Source organism: Carcharodon carcharias, chromosome 5 (assembly GCF_017639515.1).
Source record: "Carcharodon carcharias isolate sCarCar2 chromosome 5, sCarCar2.pri, whole genome shotgun sequence".
In the NCBI taxonomy this organism is placed as follows: domain Eukaryota; kingdom Metazoa; phylum Chordata; class Chondrichthyes; order Lamniformes; family Lamnidae; genus Carcharodon; species Carcharodon carcharias.
The window spans coordinates 19,376,642-19,395,628 of record NC_054471.1 but is presented as its reverse complement, the minus strand read 5'-3'; the positions used below and the strand labels follow the sequence as shown (position 1 = coordinate 19,395,628).

At 46.0% G+C, this 18,987-nt stretch overlaps 1 protein-coding gene across 1 annotated transcript in view; it reads right to left on the bottom strand.

Moving 5' to 3' along the window:
- Positions 1–18,987, bottom strand: part of LOC121278118 (dynein heavy chain 8, axonemal-like) — a 2,067,071-nt gene that overhangs the window by 64,695 nt on the left and 1,983,389 nt on the right. Inside the window, 1 exon segment of the mRNA XM_041188205.1 lies at positions 6,044–6,204. Coding sequence (XP_041044139.1) covers positions 6,044–6,204 — 161 coding nt within the window.

Below are 18,987 nucleotides of genomic sequence, written 5' to 3'. Positions count from 1 at the left end.
GTGGTGGTCACTCCTACCGATATTGTCATGGACAAACACATCTGTGGCAGGCAGGTTGGTGAGAATGAGGTCAGGTATGTTTTTCCCTCTTGTTGGTTCCCTCACCACCTGCCACAGACCCAGTCTGGTAGCTTTGTCCTCTAGGACTCGGCCAGCTCGGTCTGTAGTGGTGCTACTGAACCAGTCTTGGTGACATTCAAGTCCCTCACCCAGAGTATATTCTGCACCCTTGACACCCTAAGTGCTTCTCCAAATGGTGTTTAACATGGAAGAACACTGATTCATCATCTGAGTTGTGGATGTGAGGGAGGTATGTGGTAATCAGCTTGGATATAGTTCCAAGTCAGGATGATGTGTGGCTTGGAGGGGAACTTGCAGGTGGTGGTGTTTCCCTGCATCTGCTCCCCTTGTCCTTCTAGGTGGTAGAGATTGTGGGTTTAGAAGGTACTGTCTCAGGAGCAAAAACAGAAAATGCTGGAAAAAGCACGCAGGTCTAACAGCAACTATGGCGAGAAAAAAAGAGTTAACGTTTCGAGTCCTTATGACTCTTCTTCTGAAGAACAGTCTTAAGGACTCGAAACGTTAACTCTGTTTTTTTCTCTCCAGAGATTCTGCCAGACCTGCTGAGTTTTTCCAGCATTTTCTGTTTTTTTTCAGATTTCCAGCATCTGCAGTATTTTGCTTTTATCTGCTGTCTAAGGAGCCTTGGTTAGTTGCTGCAGTGCATCTTGTAGTTGGTACACACTGCTGCTACTGTTCATCAAGGAGTGAATGTTTGTGAAGGGGTGTCAATCAAGCGGACTGCTTATACCTGGATTGTGTCGAGTTTCTTGAGTGTTGTGGCAGCTGTGCTCATCCAGGCAACAGGAGAGTATTCCGTCACACTCCTGACTTGCGTCTTGTAGATGGTGGACAGGCTTTTGGGAGTCAGGAAGTGAGTTACTCGCTACAGGATTCCTAGCCTCTGGCCTGCTCTTGCAGCCACAGTATTTATATGGCTAGTCCAATTCAATTTCTGGTCAATAGTAACCCCCAGGATGTTGATAGTGGGGGATTCAGCGATGCTAATGCCATTGAATGTCAAGGGGCAATGGTTAGATTCTGTCATGTTGGAGATGGTCATTGCCTGGCACTTGTGTGGTATGAATGGTACTTGCTGCTTGTCAGCCCAAGCCTGGATATTGTCCAGGTCTTGCTGCATTTGGACGCAGAATTCTTGCAAAGAATTCACTCCAGATGTTTGGAGGCTACAGTCCAATCAATGAGTCAATATGTGAAATATCAAATTGTCTTCTGTGCTGTGAGATAAAGTGCATTAAAAGTTTTGCAACCATTTGTTTCCATTTTTTCTGTGCATGGGATTACATGCAGGGCGACAAGCTTTCGTCAAGGCTGTGGTCTCAGATTTGGAAAGCTCTGAGCGATCATATAAGACCATTTGAGACAGAATTTAATTCAGGTTTGGTGTATTATAAAAGACAGGATCGTAGGGAATGGATAGGTCCTGGCCAGGATTTTATGGCCCCGCTGCTGCTTGTCTCCCCCTAGCTGATGCAGCAAGCCATTTAAATCTCCATTCAGTTCAGCAGGACTGTAATATCCCACCGAGCTGGCCCCTTGTGAGATAATAGGTCTTGATGGTAAGATAAATATTTATAAGACTTGGCAATCAAACTGTTAAGAGGCTGCAACTGATCATCCAACCTGGAGAGACACATGATACCTGCACCATAGAAAAGGGAATGTAGTTCCTAGTATGTGCACACTCCTTTCTAACCCAATATGTAATAAGCCCAACAAGGGACAATTTGTTACTGGATCTAGTAATAGGAAATGGACCAGTGCAGATAAGAGAAATAAAAATAGGAAATAACTAAACAATAGTGATCATAATATCATGCTCTTTAAGATGATAATAGAGAAGAACATAAGTATGAAAGGAACCAGGTTAATAGATTGAAACAAAGCTCACTTTGAAGGGCTGAGAATAGGATGTGGGAAACTTAAATGGGTAAAAATATTGGCAAATTACAATGTACAACAAAAGGAAAGATCAAATTAAATACAAGTGGGACTCCATGGATGAATAAAGGTTTTAGGGAACAATTGAGGGTTAGGAAACAGACATACATTAGGTACATAGATAGTAGAAGGATGCAGGACAAGAGAAAATATGAAGACATTAGGAAACAAGTAAAAATGAACGATGACGCGGGCAAAGACGAACTATGAAATTAAATTGACAAGGAATATAAAAGATTGTAAAGGATTTCACAGTACATCAATAAAAAATAGTAAGGCTGTAATGGGAATAGGACTGTTAAAAGATACACAAGATAAATACCACAGATAGCAATACAGCGATGGCCGAAATATTAATTTATTATTTTGCTTCCTTAGTTACCAGGTAGATGGAACAGTTCGACATGACATATGATGAAGTGATGAATGCATTTCAAATTAAAAAGGAATGTATTGAAAATAGTGAACTAAACTCAAAGAGCATAAGGGCTCTGGTCCATATGGATTCTATCCATGTATTTTAAAAGACCCAGGTAAAAGATAGCAGAGACATTACTAACCAGAGGACATCCGCTAAGGTTATCAAGGCCAACAGGACAGCAGAGTCAGCACGCTGCCCCTAATGCCGGTGCCACCGAGGGAGGAGTGCCCAGACATAGCATTCACAAGCGTAAGTTAAAGGCACCATGAGCAGAAGAGGAAAAGGTCACAGGTGATGTTATGTTCATTTATATTTAATTTATCTACACTGGTCTGGGAATGAAGACCAGAGAAGTTTATGTAGATAGTTTGGTATCATCAAAATGAGATACATTTTGTTTTTGTCATCATGGCCTAAGTATGCTTCACCTTTTTATTATACTGGCACAGGGTACGCCAGTATGTAATGCTGGATATAAGTGGTTCTGAATTTTATAGCACAGGCACCGAGTATTCTTTGTGTTCAAATGAAAGGATCCTTTCAGACATCTGGGATGGAGGATGCAGCCCAGGCATGCCAGAAGCTGACCTTTGGTAGAGTAGCTGAAGGAGCATTGGGTCAAGGTGTCCCTGGTGTCCCTGCCTCCTTGGGGGTTACCAAGGTCTGACTCCACGCCCTCAGCGTTCTCCTCACCATGCTCCTCTTCAGACTCACTACTGGACTCATCATCTGTGGCCTGTGTAGCTGTGTCAAGATTGTCTTCCTCCAATGGGTCCCCCCTTGCCAGTGACAGATTGTGGAGTGTGCAGCATGCAACCACTATCAGTGACACCCGCTCTGGGGGTATTATAGTGCACCCCTTGAACAGTCCAGGCATTGGAAGCACTTCTTGAGAAGACCTATGGTCCTGTCTATCACTGGCCTTGTGGAGGCATGACTCATATTGTAACACTTCTCTGCCTCTGTTCTTGGGTGGCAGAGAGGCGTCATGAGCCATCTTTTCAAGGAATAGCCCTTGTCACCCAGAAGCCATCCATCAAGCCAGGCTGGAGCACTGAAGAGCCTCGGCACCTGGGAATGTCTGAGGATGTTCATGTCATGGGAGCTGCCAGGGTACCTTGCACAGACTTGCAAATTCTGCATCCTGTGATCACACATTATCTGGACGTTCATGGAGTGGAAGCCCTTCCTGTTGATGAAGGCACCGGGCTCACCTGCTGGCGCCTTGATGGCCACGTGTGTATAGTCTGTTGCACCCTGGACACGGAGGAAGCCAGCAATCGCTGCAAAGCCTCTGGCTCACTGTGCCTGGCTGGCCTCATCTGTATGGTAAAGAATAAAGGGCAGTACCTGCCTGAACAGAGCTTCTGTCACCAGTCTGATGCAACTGTGGACAGCTGATCAGGAGACTCCACACAGATCCCCCACTGAGCCCTGGAAAGAGCCGGAGACATAGAAGTTGAGGGCCACTGTGACCTTCAGAGCCACCAACATGGGGTATCCACCCACACAGTTGGAGCTGATCTCAGGCCCAATCCTCTGACAAATAGAGGTCACAGTCTCCCGGAGCCTCCTTCTGCATTGCACCTCAGACATATTGAGGTAGCTGCATCACTGCCTGTAAATGCTGGCAGCAGGATAGTGGCATCTTCTGTGGCCCCTTCCGCCTTGGACTACCTGCTGGCCCTGTACCCACTGTGCCTGCAGTTCTCCTCTGTCAGGTTCCTCCCCTGGGAGCTGCATAGGGATACCTGGCCTACTCTGCCTTCTGCCCCTCTCTTCCTCCTCAGAGGAGGTGCCTCCAGCAGAGATCACAATCCCCATTACCAGAGTAACGGAAGGCTGTCTGATACCTGAAAGGGTCCACAGGGGCTGAATCCTCTGGCGGCCTTGCAGATACCAAGGAGGCTTGAAATGAAGACTGAAAATGCTAAGAATGAAGCTCTGAACAGAGATGAAGCTGCCAAATCCAATAAGCAAGCAGCTGCAAACTATCTCCAGATATGCTCACTACTCACACTGGCAATGCTGCTGACCCTTTTTATCCTGCCCTTGGATGAGGTCTACAAAGATGTTGGCTGGCTGCCTGCCCATTTTGCCCATGCAGCGAACAGAAAGTCACACAGGAAGGTAAAATCACAGAAAATTGAAGGGCCTTAAGTGGCCTATTAATTAATGGTGGGCCCCGCTTTGGCAGCCGTGCATGCCTGCCGAGCGAAATATCGTGCAAGTGTGCAATGATGTTGGGACACTCAATTGACGTCATTGCCCAATATTTTATTCCCATTTGGGTTGGGCAGGGGGACAAAAAATTCTGCCCAGTGAGTTTTTACAATTATGGATAACAACAATAAAAGAACCACAGAAATGACTATTAGTTCACATGATTTCCAAAGTCCGGAAAAGTCAAAGTCCAGAGAGTGTTTACTTCATGGTGGAGTTCAGTCCAGATGAGTTCCTGGTTGGAGACATCAAGATGAAAATCCTCGAAACAAATGACGGTGCAGCACAATGGAGGTTCTGTGCTTAGACCGCTTGGCAGGTAATGATCAGAGACTTAATCAAACAGGCTTTGAGGAGTTGACAGATGGTGGCCGGCTGCTTGGTGAGCAAGAGATCTGCAGGGGTTTTCAGTTGGTGTTAAATCAGCAGACTGAGCTGTGAGGCTAAAAATGTAATATTAAAGTGGCCCAAAAGTCTAGAAGCATGGGGTCATGTGACATGGCCCACGAATGAGTTAATTGCAGCCTTGCAAGCAGTTTCTGTGCTTCTGGCCAAAAATCCATTGTTTCCCTTAGGAGCAAAAATGGTGGCTTTTAACACCTCTTCAGGTACAACAAGTTTCGACGTCTCTGTCTTTTTATCTTCCCAACTAGGGCGGGGGGGGGAGTCGGTTAATCTTTTAGTTGTCTAGTTTCATGATTATAATGTGGTCTTGCAATGGGTGTGAGATTCCAAAAGGATGAGATTTGAACTCTTTTGCTCTTATAATCCCTGTTGGAATCTGGAACAGATGACTAATCTTGTGAGTCATGTGACCTGTAGCAGCCATCTTGTGGTTCGGCAAAAGTCCATTTTAAAAATAGTAAAAAAGACTAAGTTTTGATATGCACAGTTTTGATTTCTTTTCATGTATTATTAACATGGCAGAATAAATATAAAAGTGTGTAAAGATTGGCTGCAGTCTTACCCTTCATCATTATTCACAGGAAGAGTGCAGACAATTCTGGCAGTCTGAAATTCTTTGCTCTTCCTTAACTCTACCCATACTGTTTAGGGAGTAACACACTTTCACCACAGGCAGTGTGAGAGAAAAGGTCCAATAAAGGTAATTCTTTAATTATGTCTGTGGGCTCCAAAGAAACAGGAGTAATAACTTATTATAAATGGTAAGATTTTAGATGGAATAAAGCACCGTTCAGACCTCCCATTATAACCACATTGCTTTTCCTGTATGATCTCCATAGATTCCCCTTGCTACATCTATATTATGCTGCAAAGGTTGCAGCCCCCATTATTACCAAGGAATAGAGAACAATAAGAAGTGATCTCTATTGTGTTCTCAGGTATTAGACAAGAGTTAACCAGTGTTTTACTTACGTGATGTCAGCATTTGGATGTAGGCCAAACACCTGAGGGGTGTCAACAGCAGGTAATGTCTGAATGTACTCCAGATAGTTTTCTACACTGGCACATATTGGAATAATGTAATCAGTATAAAAGCTGAACTTGGGATCAAATGTCTTCTCACTGAACCACACCTATAGGGCAAGTACACAAAACAGTTACATAAAGTATATTCTACCACAAAACACAAGTTATTCCTTTAAAGTAAATTACTAGCTATACTACTGAAAATAAACCACTCTAGGTTAAAACAAAACTAGTGATTGATTTGAGAAATTGATCACACTTTTACTCAATAACTTAAATGAGATGAATCAAGAGCTGCAAGAAAATTCATCATACACAACAAAGCAGAATAATTTGGCAGATTATTCAAGGATAAACTAGGGCCAGTAGTCCTCCAATCTACAATTTCCCTACTTACTGTTTGTAAGGAAGGGACCAATCATTTGCAAGAATGCTGTATTTACAAAACTTAGTAAGTTACATTTTGTTAATTGTTCTGAGCTGCAGATTCCCTTTCTCTGGGTGGGAGGACAGCATGTGGCAAAAATACTGTATAGTTACTGAAACATTCCTATATGTTAAATTGAGTCACTATGAAATATATCAAACATAATGAAAGCTATGATCCCACTTGATATAGTGTTCCAGTGCTTAATGCTTACTGTTTCATTGTCGTGTTAAAGGTGAAGAATAAGACAAACCACCTGCTTTATATTTACACTTGACAGAGTGGATGTTAAGAAGATGTTTCCACTCATGGGGGAATCTTGATCTAGGGGACAAAGTTACAGAATAAGGGGACATTCATTTAAAACTGAGATGCGAAGGAATTTCTTCTCTCAGAGGGTAGTGAATGTTTGGAATTCTCTACCCCAGGAGGCTAGATCACTGAAAGTATTTAAAGAGGAGTTAGGTAGATTTTTGAAATATTGGGGAGTTGAGGGCTATGAGGAGCTGGCATGAAAGAGGAGTTGAGGCCTGGGGCTGATCAGCCATGATCTTATTGAATGGCAGGGCAGGCTTGAGGGGCCGAATGGCCTCCTCCTGCTCCTATTTCATATGTTCTTATTGGACAGGTAATGCAATGGCTCAGATTTTTTGTGTCCGTATGCATTTTATGGCAATCCGATCTCTATCAATCTTGAAGTCCAACGCGCAACTCTCAGTGCAGTGCTCTCAGGGTGTCTTGTGAGCCACTGGCAATATTCCATAGCCCTCCAAAGTTTTGTGCCAATTGCCTCCATAATTATCTTAATTAGCTTCCTGCTGCTGATGGGCAGGTTGCCACCTGTGCTTGCACCCAGACCCTGGGTAAAGCAGGAGGAGGCAGGAACCCATCAGGATATCTTGACATCAGCATTTTTTCAAATTTTCCCAGACCTTTCACCTGCAATGGTCTGGGAAAATTCCCTCTGAAGGCAGAGAATCCAAGGAAGGGAAGGGAAGAGTGGAACTAGACTATGTGAAGGTGAGAAAAGTTTGGAAATTGGAAGCAAATTTGATAAAATTTTCCAATTCATGTTGAGAGCAGGAAATGGCTTCAAAACAATGGCATCAATGTAGCAGAAAAAGAGGCGAGGGAGGGGGGGCCTGAGTAGGACTGGAACAAAAAAATCCCACAAAAAGACAGGCATAGCTAGGACCCAGATGGGTTTCCATAGCAACACTTCTTATTTGGAGGAGTCCGTCTGACCTGCTGAATAGTTCAACTAATTTCTGTTACAATTTCAGATTTCCAACAGGTGCAATATTTTGTTTTTGTATTCAGATAAAAGGAGTGTTTTAGCTGCCCAGGAACTTTCAACAAAGTGCTACGTGTTTATTACTGTCAATTAACCTCTCTGACACTGAAAGTTAACCATTAGGAGCATTGAATCACAGGTCTTAATTGTAAAATATTATTTTTTTAAGTTCAGATTTGCTTCTCCTTTCGGCATTTGATTTGACATTGATTTCACCTACTCTGATTACACTTCTTAGTCCTTTCTTGGGATGTGAGCATTTCTGGCAAAGCCAAAATTTATTGCTCTGAAAACTGAGTGCCTTACTAAGACTCTAATAGGGCAAAATAAATAATGCTCTGAGCTTTGTGTTGATGTATATAAATGCAAAACAGATTTACTGTACAGTACTTTTTGTACTTTATCTGTTTTATTGGTTAACATAGGACTTGGGAGCAGGAGTAGGCCATTCAGCCCTTCAAGCCTGGTTAAGAGTTGACCACAATCAGGGATGAGATTGGCCTAAGACAAAAAGGTCTGACAATTAGTGACAGAAGACAAAACGATCTGAAATATTTTTGTGACAAGGAATTATATAATTCTACTACTTTTTATGAACTGAAATGAATCTAAGGGTGGAAATGTCCGTGGCTGTTGGTGTCAGATGTGTTCGGTGGCGTGGGCAGACAATATGGCGAGAAGGTCAAAAATTGGTTTCGCAACATCATGAATATATTTGCATATCATTATAAGCCCAGCCTGCAGGAATTGTTCTCCCTCCCCCGCTCCCAGCTGGATCCTGCAATCACGTCAGCTTGATTGCACACCGACTTGTTTCACAACAGTGTGCACTTGGCGGGCTGCACTTTGAGGGGAACTCGGAGGTGAGTACACAGTAACGTTGCGGAGCATGTGCCCAGGTTGCATGTTGGACTTCAAGATTGTGGCGTGTTGTTGGATGGGGGAGGGTTGGGAAAGGGATGCGCTGTGGTTGAGACATGTTGGGGATGGGCAGGGGCTACCCTGTGGCTGAGACACAAATAGAGCTGTGGGGGGGGGAAGGGTGTCCTGCAGTTGAGGTGTGTGGGGGGGAGGGCAATTGATGCCCTGTGGTTGAGGCACTTTGGGGTGGGGGCAAAGGCTGACCTGCAGGTGAAGGTAGCGCACAAGCAAGTGCGGGGTGGGGGTGGGCAGGCGAGGGAATTGGCCATGCCTTAGGAAAACTTTGTATATAGTGACCCTTTCTCTGTTGCTGAGACAGTTGAGCTCCATAGTTTTTCACCCCTCAGGCACAGACTGCAAACTAACGAGTGTTTTAGTGGACTGCAGAACAACTGGATGACTGGGCATGTTGTACAATCTCCTTGCTAAAGCTGGCCTTAGAGCAGTCACTGGTGGAGGCGCTCACAGCCCCTTGCAATGTCAGCATCCTGGTTTGGACCAGTGTCCCCCATGGTTCATGCTGATAGCACATAGCCTTGCAGCGCGGGTTAGGAGAATACCTGCGCCTGAGCTGAGAGCACAGCATGCAGTCCAATGGGCAAAGCTGCTGCCAATCGGTCAGGTGGAGTGGGGCAGAGGTGGGTGGGGTTTCGGGCAGCCATGCAGCTCACTAATCGCTGGCCATCCAAGGCATCCAGGATACATTAAGGGGCCTTCAGACTTAACCAAGGCAGGTTCTTGGTACACCCATGCTAATGAACGTGTCTCTCTCTTTCACCCTGCAGGAGGAGTACATCAGGATTATGGAGCTTGGTGACTTAGTTGTGTGCCTCGTGGCATACAGAGAGCAAAGACAGCTGAGAAGAGAGTGACTGAGGCATCTGGCTGTGCAGAGGGAGCAGCCGCACTGTCAGGAGGAAGAGGTGGCTGGGTTCCCTGCACATGCCGCTAATGAGCCATAGTGAGCCGCTGCTGGTTGGCACTTAGCTAGTCAATAGATGCCGCCTTTCATTCATGCAGGTGACTGAGAACCAGTGGCGCTGAAGACTGCGCATGTCTAGGGAACTGGTTTGTCATATCTGCCAGCTGCTGCAGAATTTGGTGCCATGGGGACATGGAGGGCATCCACTGCCAGTGGCCATGAAAGTGACCGTGGTGCTCAATTTCTATGCCAGTGGCTCCTTTCAGGGCTCCACAGATGACCCCTGTGGGATATCATGAGCCTCCACCTGCAAATGCATCCAGGAGGTCACGGATGCCGTCTTCGTGAGGGCACACAGCTTTATACATTTCACACAGGATCAGGACAGCCAGGATGCAAAAGCGATTGGATTTGTCCAGATCTCTTGTTTCCCACAGGTACAGGGTGCCATCGACTGCACTCACGTGGTACTCAGATCTCCATCGCAACACGTGGTCAACTATGTCAAATGCAAGGGGTTCTATTAGCTGAACGTGCAGCTGGTTTGCGACCACCATAAACACAGCCTGCAGGTCTGCGCATGGTTTCCTGAGAGTGTCCACGACTCCTATGTTCACAGATACCTGACGTCTTCCAGGGTCCACAGAAGCTTCAGGGTTGTTTCCTCGGGGACAAGGGCTACCCACAGAGGGTGTGGCTAATGACACCCGTGTGGTGGCCTCAGACTACAGCAGAGCGACGCTATAATGAGGCTCATGCTGCAACTCACAACTTGGTGAAGCAGACCATTGGGATGCTGAAAATGAAGTTCTGGTGCCTGGACCAGTCTGGTGGAGCCCTGTAATATAGTCCACAGAAGGTGTCATGCATTGTCGTTGTCTGCTGCGCCCTTTACAACCTGACGCTGCAACCAGGAGAGGTGCTGGCTGAGGAAGAGATGGAGGAGCTGCAAGTCTCCTCCAATGAGGAGGAAGCCGATGGGGATGCAGGTGAGGAGGTCCCTAGAATCGGGGAAAGTCCCATTAGATTTGAAAATAGCAAATGTACTCCATTATTTAAAAAGGGAGGGGGACATAAAACGGGAAACTACAGGCCAGTTAGCTTAACATCTGTCGTAGGGAAAATGTTAGAAGCTATTATTGAAGAAGGTACAGCAGGGCACTTGGATAAGCTCAAGGTGACCAGGCAGAGTCAGCATGGTTTTGTGAAAAGGAAATCATGTTTAACCAACTTATTGGAGTTCTTTGAGGAAGTAACCATGTGCTGTGGATAAAGGGGAACTGGTGGATGTACTGTACTTAGATTTCCAGAAGGCATTTGATAAAGTGCCACATCAAAGGTTATTGCAGAAAACAAAAGCTCATGGTGTAGGGGATAACACATTGGCATGGATAGAAGACTGGCTGGCTAACAGGAAGCAGAGACTAGGCATAATTGGGTCTTTTTCAGGTTGTCAAGATGTAACAAGTGGTGTGCCACAGGGATCAGTGCTGGGACCTCAACTGTTTACAATTTATATAAATTACTTGGATGACGGGATTGAAGTGATGATTGCCAAATTTGATGATGTCACAAAGATAGGTAGGAAAGTAAGTTATGAAGAGGACATAAAGAAGCTACAAACAGATATAGACAGGTTAAGTGAGTGGGCAAAGATCTGGCAGATGGAGTATAATGTGGGAAAATGAGAAATTGTCCATTTTGGCGGGAAGAATAAAAGAGAAACATATTATCTAAATGGTGAGAGATTGCAGAGCTCTGAGGTGCAGAGGGGTCTGGGTGTCCTAGTGCATGAATCACAAAAGGCTAATATGCAGGTACAGCAAGTAATTAGGAAAGCTAATAGAATGCTATCATTTATTGCGAGGGGAAATGAATACAGAAGTAGGGAGATTATGCTTCAGTTGTACAGGGCTTTGGTGAGACCACATTTGCAGTTGACGTTTCGAGTCCTCATGACCCTTCGACAGAACTTGAGTGAATCCAAGAAAGCGGTGAAATATAAGCTGGTTTAAGGTTGGGGGGGGGGGGGTGGGGGGAGAAGTGGAGGAGGTTGGTGTGGTTGTCAAACACCAGGAGAGAAATGGAAAGCAATGAAGGTGAGCAAGGCAAAAGAGAGATACAGAAATCTTGTCGCAGAGACGAACAGAACTTCTTTAAGGAGTTAGGCATTTCTTGAAGAGCATTGGCAGTCAATTAAACACAGAGATAAAAACAAAAAAACTGCGGATGCTGGAAATCCAAAACAAAAACAGAATTACCTGGAAAAACTCAGCAGGTCTGGCAGCATTGGTGGAGAAGAAAAGAGTTGATGTTTCGAGTCCTCATGACCCTTCAACAGAACTTGAGTGAATCCAAGAAAGGGGTGAAATATAAGCTGGTTTAAGGTGTGTGGGGGGTGTTAAATTCTGTTTTTGTTTTGGATTTCCAGCATCCGCAGTTTTTTTGTTTTTATCTGTGTTTAATGACTGCCACTGCTCTTCAAGAAATGCCTATCTCCTTGAAGAAGTTCTGTTCGTCTCTGCGACAAGATTTCCGTATCTCTCTTTTGCCTTGCTCACCTTCATTGCTTTCCATTTCTCTCCTGGTGTTTGACAACCACACCAACCCCCTCCACTTCTCTCCCCCACCCCAACCCCACCACCCCCCTCCCCACACACCTTAACCTTAAACCAGCTTATATTTCACCTCTTTCTTGGATTCACTCAAGTTCTGTCGAAGGGTCATGAGGACTCGAAACGTCAACTCTTTTCTTCTCCGCCGATGCTGCCAGACCTGCTGAGTTTTTCCAGGTAATTCTGTTTTTGTTTTGGATTTCCAGCATTCGCAGTTTTTTTGTTTTTATCACATTTGCAGTACTGTGTACAGTATTGGTCACCTTATTTAAGAAAGAGTGTAAACGCATCGGAAGCAGTTCAGAGAAAGTTTACCAGACTAATACCTGGAATGGGTGTGAGGAAAGGTTGGACAGACTAGGCTTGTGTCCGCTAGAGTTTAGAAGAGTAAGGGAAGAGCAAGAGAGGACTTGATTGAAACGTATAAGATGCTGAGGGGTCTTGACAGGGTGGATATGGAAAGGATGTTTCCTCTTGTGGAAGAATCTAGAACTAGGGGTCACTGTTTTAAAATAAGGGTTGGCCATTTAAAATAGAGATGAAGTAATATTTTTCATTGAGTGTCGTGAGTCTTTGGAACTCTCTTCCTGAAAAGGTGGTGGAAGCAGAGTCTTTGAATATTTTTAAGGCAGAGGCGGATAGATTCTTGGTAAGCAAGGGGGCGATTGGTTAGGTGGGATACAGATTTCAGGCAACTATCAGATCAGCCATGATCTTATTAAATGGCGGAGCTTGAGGGGCTGAATGGCCTATTCCTACTTCTTGCTTGTATGATCGTATGAGGCTGTCACACTGGCCAGATGAGGTAGGCGTGCTCAGGAGGCCCTAATGCTGGATTTGTGGAGGATGATGACGATATGCAGTGAGGAGACACTATAGATCCTCACATTGCATCTACGAACATTTGACTCCAGCCTGGCTTATGGCAGCGCATATACCCTCTGTGATAATGTTTCTGTCATGGAGATGTAGTGGAGGCCCTAATAGTTACTCGATTGCAGGAGGATGATGATGACTCCATAAATCTTCACATAGCCTCTGAGAATGTCTAACTCCTGTCTGGCTGAGGGCAACTCACCATGTGCTCTGTGCTCAGGGTCATATCATAGAGACGCAGCCATGATACCTTAGAAGCATCTGATCCTTCGTTCACCTTCAGCACTTGACCCCTTCAGGAGCACAGTGTCACTGGTCACAGATGCTGAAGAGATGGGGGCCAGCCCCTCTTTACAGGTGCTGAGAGCACACAGAGAGAATGATGGAACTCAGTGATGCCTGCCCATGACATTCTGGCAGCAATGACAAGTACCATCAAGGTGCAAGCAGTAATGTGTCCAGGGAGTGTGAGGCTAGACCATCACTTTAGTCTGAAGGCTGCACAGAGCACAGGGAAGAGGCCCTGGACTGAGACACCTGCCTTTACCTTGTGCAGAAAGCTTTCACATCTGAGTGACAAGAACACTGCTCATCAGAACAAGGAGCCATAGGCAGGGAGACATGCTTGGGAATTTATTGACACTAGTCAACGTATGTAGAAGTGATTATTACCTGTGCCAGGCTGTGCAACTACATCTTTTAAACTTTACTAACCCTGCCGCAATGTCTTGGTGCTCTCTGGCCATCCACAATGGAGATGGAGGCAGCCTGTGACTGTGACGCCCTGTCTATGATGACCATGACGGGCGTCCTCTGAAGGGCCAAGACCTGGAGGACCCGGGCCTACTCACGGGATCCTGCTGTGTGGCAGTGGCAGCATCCTCGGCCTGTGGAGCTGGAACTGCTGAGGTCACAGGAAGAGGGGATTTGGATGGGCTGGACGCTCCCAAAGTCACCTGAATGGATGGCCCCAGGGTGTGCACCTGCTGATCCTCCTCCCTATGGGTGACCAAGGGCCCCTGGCTGACTCCTTGAGGAGAAGGGGTAGCTGGAGTGAGATCACACTGTTGGATCACATACCATAAGACAATAAGATATAGGAGCAGAAATTAGGGCATTCGGCCTATCGAGTCTGCTCCGCCATTCAATCATGGCTGATAAGTTTCTCAACCCCATTCTCCTGCCTTCTCCCCATAACCTTTGATCCCCTTACCAATCAAGAACCTATCTATCTCCATCTTAAATACACTCAATGACCTGGCCTCCACAGCCTTCTGTGGCAATGAATTCCATAGATTCACCACTCTCTGGCTAAAGAAGTTTCTCCTCATCTCTGTTCTAAAAGGCCTTCCCTTTACTCTGAGGCTGTGCCCTCTGGTCCTAGTCTCTTCTACTAATGGAAACATCTTCCCCACGTCCACTCTATCCAGGCCTTTCAATATTCTGTAAGTTTCAATCAGATCCCCTTCATCCTTCTAAACTCCATCGAGTATAGACCCAGAGTCCTCAAACGTTCCTCATATATTAAACCTTTCATTCCTGGGAATGTTCTCGTGAGCCTCCGCTGGACCCTCTCCAGGGCCAGAACATCATTCCTGAGATATGGGCCCCAAAATTGCTCACAATATTCTAAATGTGATCCGACCAGAGCCTTATAAAACCTCAGCAGCACATCCCAGCTTTTATATTCTAGTCCTTTCGAAATAAATGCCAACATTGCCTTTGCCTTCCTAACTACCGACTCAACCTGCAAGTTAACCTTAAGAGAATCCTGGACTAGGACTCCCAAGTCCCTTTGTACTCCAGATTTCTGAATTCTCTCCCCATTTAGAAAATAGTCTGTGCCTCTATTCTTCCTACCAAAGTGCATGACCTCACCCTTCCCCACGTTGTATTCCATCTGCCACTTCTTTGCCCATTCTCCTAACCTGTCCAAATCCTTCTGCAGCCTCCCCGCCTCCTCAATACTACCTGTCCCTCCACCTATCTTTTTATCATCTGCAAAGTTAGCCAGGATGCCCTCAGTTCCTTCATCTAGATCATTATTACATAAAGTGAAAAGTTGTGGTCCTAAAACTGACCCCTGTGGAACTCCACTAATCACCGGCTGCCATCCTGAGAAGGACCCCCTTATCCCCACTCTCTGCCTCCTGCCAGACAGCCAATCTTCTATTCATGCTGGTACCTTGCCTCTAACACCATGGGCTCTTATCTTACTGAGCTGGCCCCTGTGTGGCACCTTGTCAAAGGCCTTCTGCAAGTCCAAGTAGATAACATCCATTGGCTCTCCTTTGTCTAACCCACTCATTACCTCCTCAATTAATTCTAACAGATTTGTTAGGCATGACCTCCCCTTGATGAAACCGTGCTGACTTTGCCTTATTTTACCATGCACTTCCAAGTATCCTGAAATCTCATCCTTAATAATGGATCTTACCAATGACCGAGGTCAGGCTAATCGGCCTGTAATTTCCCGTCTTTTGCCTCACTCCTTTCTTAAACAGGAGGGTTACATTAGTGATTTTCCAGTCCTCTGGGACCCTCCCTGACTCCAGTGATTCCTGAAAGATCACCACTAACGCCTCCACTATCTCTTCAGCTATCTCCTTCAGAACTCTGGGGTATAATCCATCTGGTCCAGGTGATTTATCCACCTTCAGTCCTTTCAGTTTTCCTAGCATCTTCTCCTTGGTAATGGCCACCATACTCACCTCTGCACCCCGACTCTCTCGAACTTTGGGGATGTTACTCGTGTCTTCTACCGTGAAGACTGACGCAAAGTACCTATTCAGTTCCTCCGCCATTTCTTTGTTCCCCACTACTACTTCTCCAGCACCATTTTCCAGCGGCCCAATATCTACTTTTTCCTCTCTCTTACCCTTTTATATATCTAAAAAAAACTCTTGCAATGTTCTTTTATATTACTGGCTAGTTTACCCTCATATTTAATCTTCTCCCTCCTTAGTTCTTTTTTAGTTGTCCTCTGTTGGTCTTTGTAGGCTTCCCAATCCCCTGGTTTCCCACTGCTCTTCGCCGCATTATATGCTTTCTCTTTAGCTTTTATGCTGTCCCTGACTTCCCTTTTCAGTCATGGTTGCCTCGTCCTCCCTTTAGTATGCTTCTTCCTCGGGATGAATTTTTGCTGTGTCTCCCAAATTACTCCCAGAAACTCCTGCCATTGCTGTTCCACTGTCTTTCCTGCTAGGCTCATCTCCCAGTCAATTCTGGCCAGCTCCTCCCTCATGCCTCTGTAGCTGCCTTTATTCAACTGTAATACCGTTACATTGGATTCCAGCTTTTTCCTCTCAAACTGCAGGGTAAATTCTATCATATTATGGTCACTTCCTCCTAAGAGTTCCTTCACCTTAAGCTCCCTTATAAAATCTGCCTCATTACACATCACTAAATCTAGAATTGCATGTTCCCTAGTGGGCTCCACCACAAGCTGCTCCAAAAAGCCTTCTCGTAGACATTCCACAAATTCCTTTTCTTGGGATCCACTACCAACTTGCTTTTCCCAATCTACCTGCACATTGAAATCCCCCATGATCACTGTAACCTTGCCTTTCTTACATGCCTTTTCTATCTCCTGGTGTATCTTGTGCCCCACATCCTGACTACTGTTTGGAGGCCTGTACATAACTCCCATTATGGTTTTTTTCGCCTTTGCAGTTCCTCAACTCTACCCACACAGATTCTACATCATCTGACCCTACGTCATTTCTTGCTATCAATTTAATTTGATTCCTTACTAACAAAGCAACCTTACCCCCTCTGCCAACTTGCCTGTCTTTTTGATAGGATGTATATCCTTGGATATTTAGCTCCCAGTCCTGATCCCCTTGCAGCCATGTCTCCGTGATGCCAACCACATTATACCTGCCAATTTCAATCTGCGCCACAAGCTCATTTACCTTATTTCGCATACTGCGTGCATTCAGATACAACACCTTCAGTCCTGTATTTCCCATCCCCTTTCTCATTGTCGTCCCTTCATCTGATGTGCTTGAAGTTAGATTCCTAGCCCTTTCCAAACACTCTGTCCTATTTTGTGTTCTAGAGACTTTAATAGCCTCTCCTGGGCTCTCCTTTCTTTTCAGTTTTTTCATAATTTTCCATGAAGTTGAATCCATCCCCCCACACGCTAACCTGCAGCTTTGTTTCCCATTAGTCATACTACTTGAAGTTTTACCCTTCCCTTTTCCCCCACTTTCTAGTTTAAAGTCCTGTTGACCACCCTATTTACCCTTTTCGCTAGAACATTGGTCCCAGATCGGTTCAGGTGGAGACTGTCCCAACGGTACAGATCCCTCCTGTTCCAATACTGATGCCAGTGCCCCACGAAATGGCACCCCTCTTTCCCGCACCACTCCTTTAGCCACGTGTTTATTTCCCTTATTCTCGCGTCCCTATGCTAATTTGCTCGTGGCTCGGTTAGTAACCCGGAGATGAAAACCCTTGAGGACCTGTTCTTTCATTTAGTTCCTAGCTCCTGATAATCCCCAAACAGGTCCTCTTTCCTAGTTTGTTGAAGGCCAACTATGGCAGCAGCGATGGAGTTGAGCTTGTGCAGCGGAGCAGGGGTGATGTCTTGGACTAAGGTCTCCGTGGCGGCTTCCATCCTACCAGAGGTGACCTCAGTGCATTGACATGTTGGTGCCATCCCTTCAGACTAAAGATGGACGGACTCCTCTGGGTCTTGCCATCTGAGGAGTGCAGTGGCCATCCTTTCTGGTGTTCCCGAGCTTGCCTTTGCAGCTCCAGCAACTGTGCCATGATTGAATCCAGAGGCTCGTCATCTGACTCGGACTCAGTAAATTTCTGGCCTCCAGCAGTCCTCCTATTGCCGGACACCTGGGATGACCCTGCCTCGGCCTGCTGTGGATCAGAGAGTGCGATGTGCTCACTAGATTGTGATCCCAATGCTATTCTAAAGCTAGGTCCCAGCGAGTGTGTGTCTCTGCACTGGTGGACAATGTAGGTGGGCATTGTGACGGGACTTAAGGGAGGGTGCCTTCAGATTCCTCTTCAGAGGTTTCTTCAGGGCTTGTTTGGAGACCCTGGGTTGTGGACTCTGTTGGCTGTTTCCCAGATGTGCTTGCGAAAGCAAGGGAAGATAAGTAATGCATGGCAGTAGCCTGTGAAACAGGGCACATCACTCACAGAATGGTTTTCTGATGGATGTTGCACTGTTGGCTCTTCACTTGATAGAGTATCGCTGACCTCATCATCAGCACAGGAACGGTCCAGATCCTCACTGGCCAGCTGGATGGCTCTGTTTTCAAAGTCCTTGAGGACCTTGATTTCAGGCATTCCTCTGCCTATCCCTTTTGTTGTGTGCCAGTTTGTCCTGCATGAACAGAGATGGAGAAAGTGTAAGCAGGACACCTGACAGACCAGATGATAAGTACGTCTGGCCTGTGTGGGAGATGAGTGGTCCCATGGATGGGGTGAGGACAATGACGGTGAGTGTGAGAGATTGAATGGTGATGTCGCTTGAACTGGAAGTGAGTGAGATCCCTGTGGATGTGTGATGGGTTTCTGAGTGTGTGCGTTGAGAGTGATGAGAAGAGTGAATTACCCTGGTGGAATGGAGGAGATCGTTCATCCTCTTGTGGCACTGGGTGGCTGTCCTTGGTGCTGACCACCGCTGCCACCGCCTCCCAAGCCAGATTGGTGAGGGTGCTGCCCATTCTGTGGCCAGACCGGGGGTAGAGTACATCACGGTGAGCCTCCACTGTGAGCTATAGGCACTTGAAGGACGAGTCATTGAACCTGGGGGCTGCAGTCGTTTTGCCTTTCGGGGCCAGGTCTTCTTTGCAGCAGCCGTGGTCT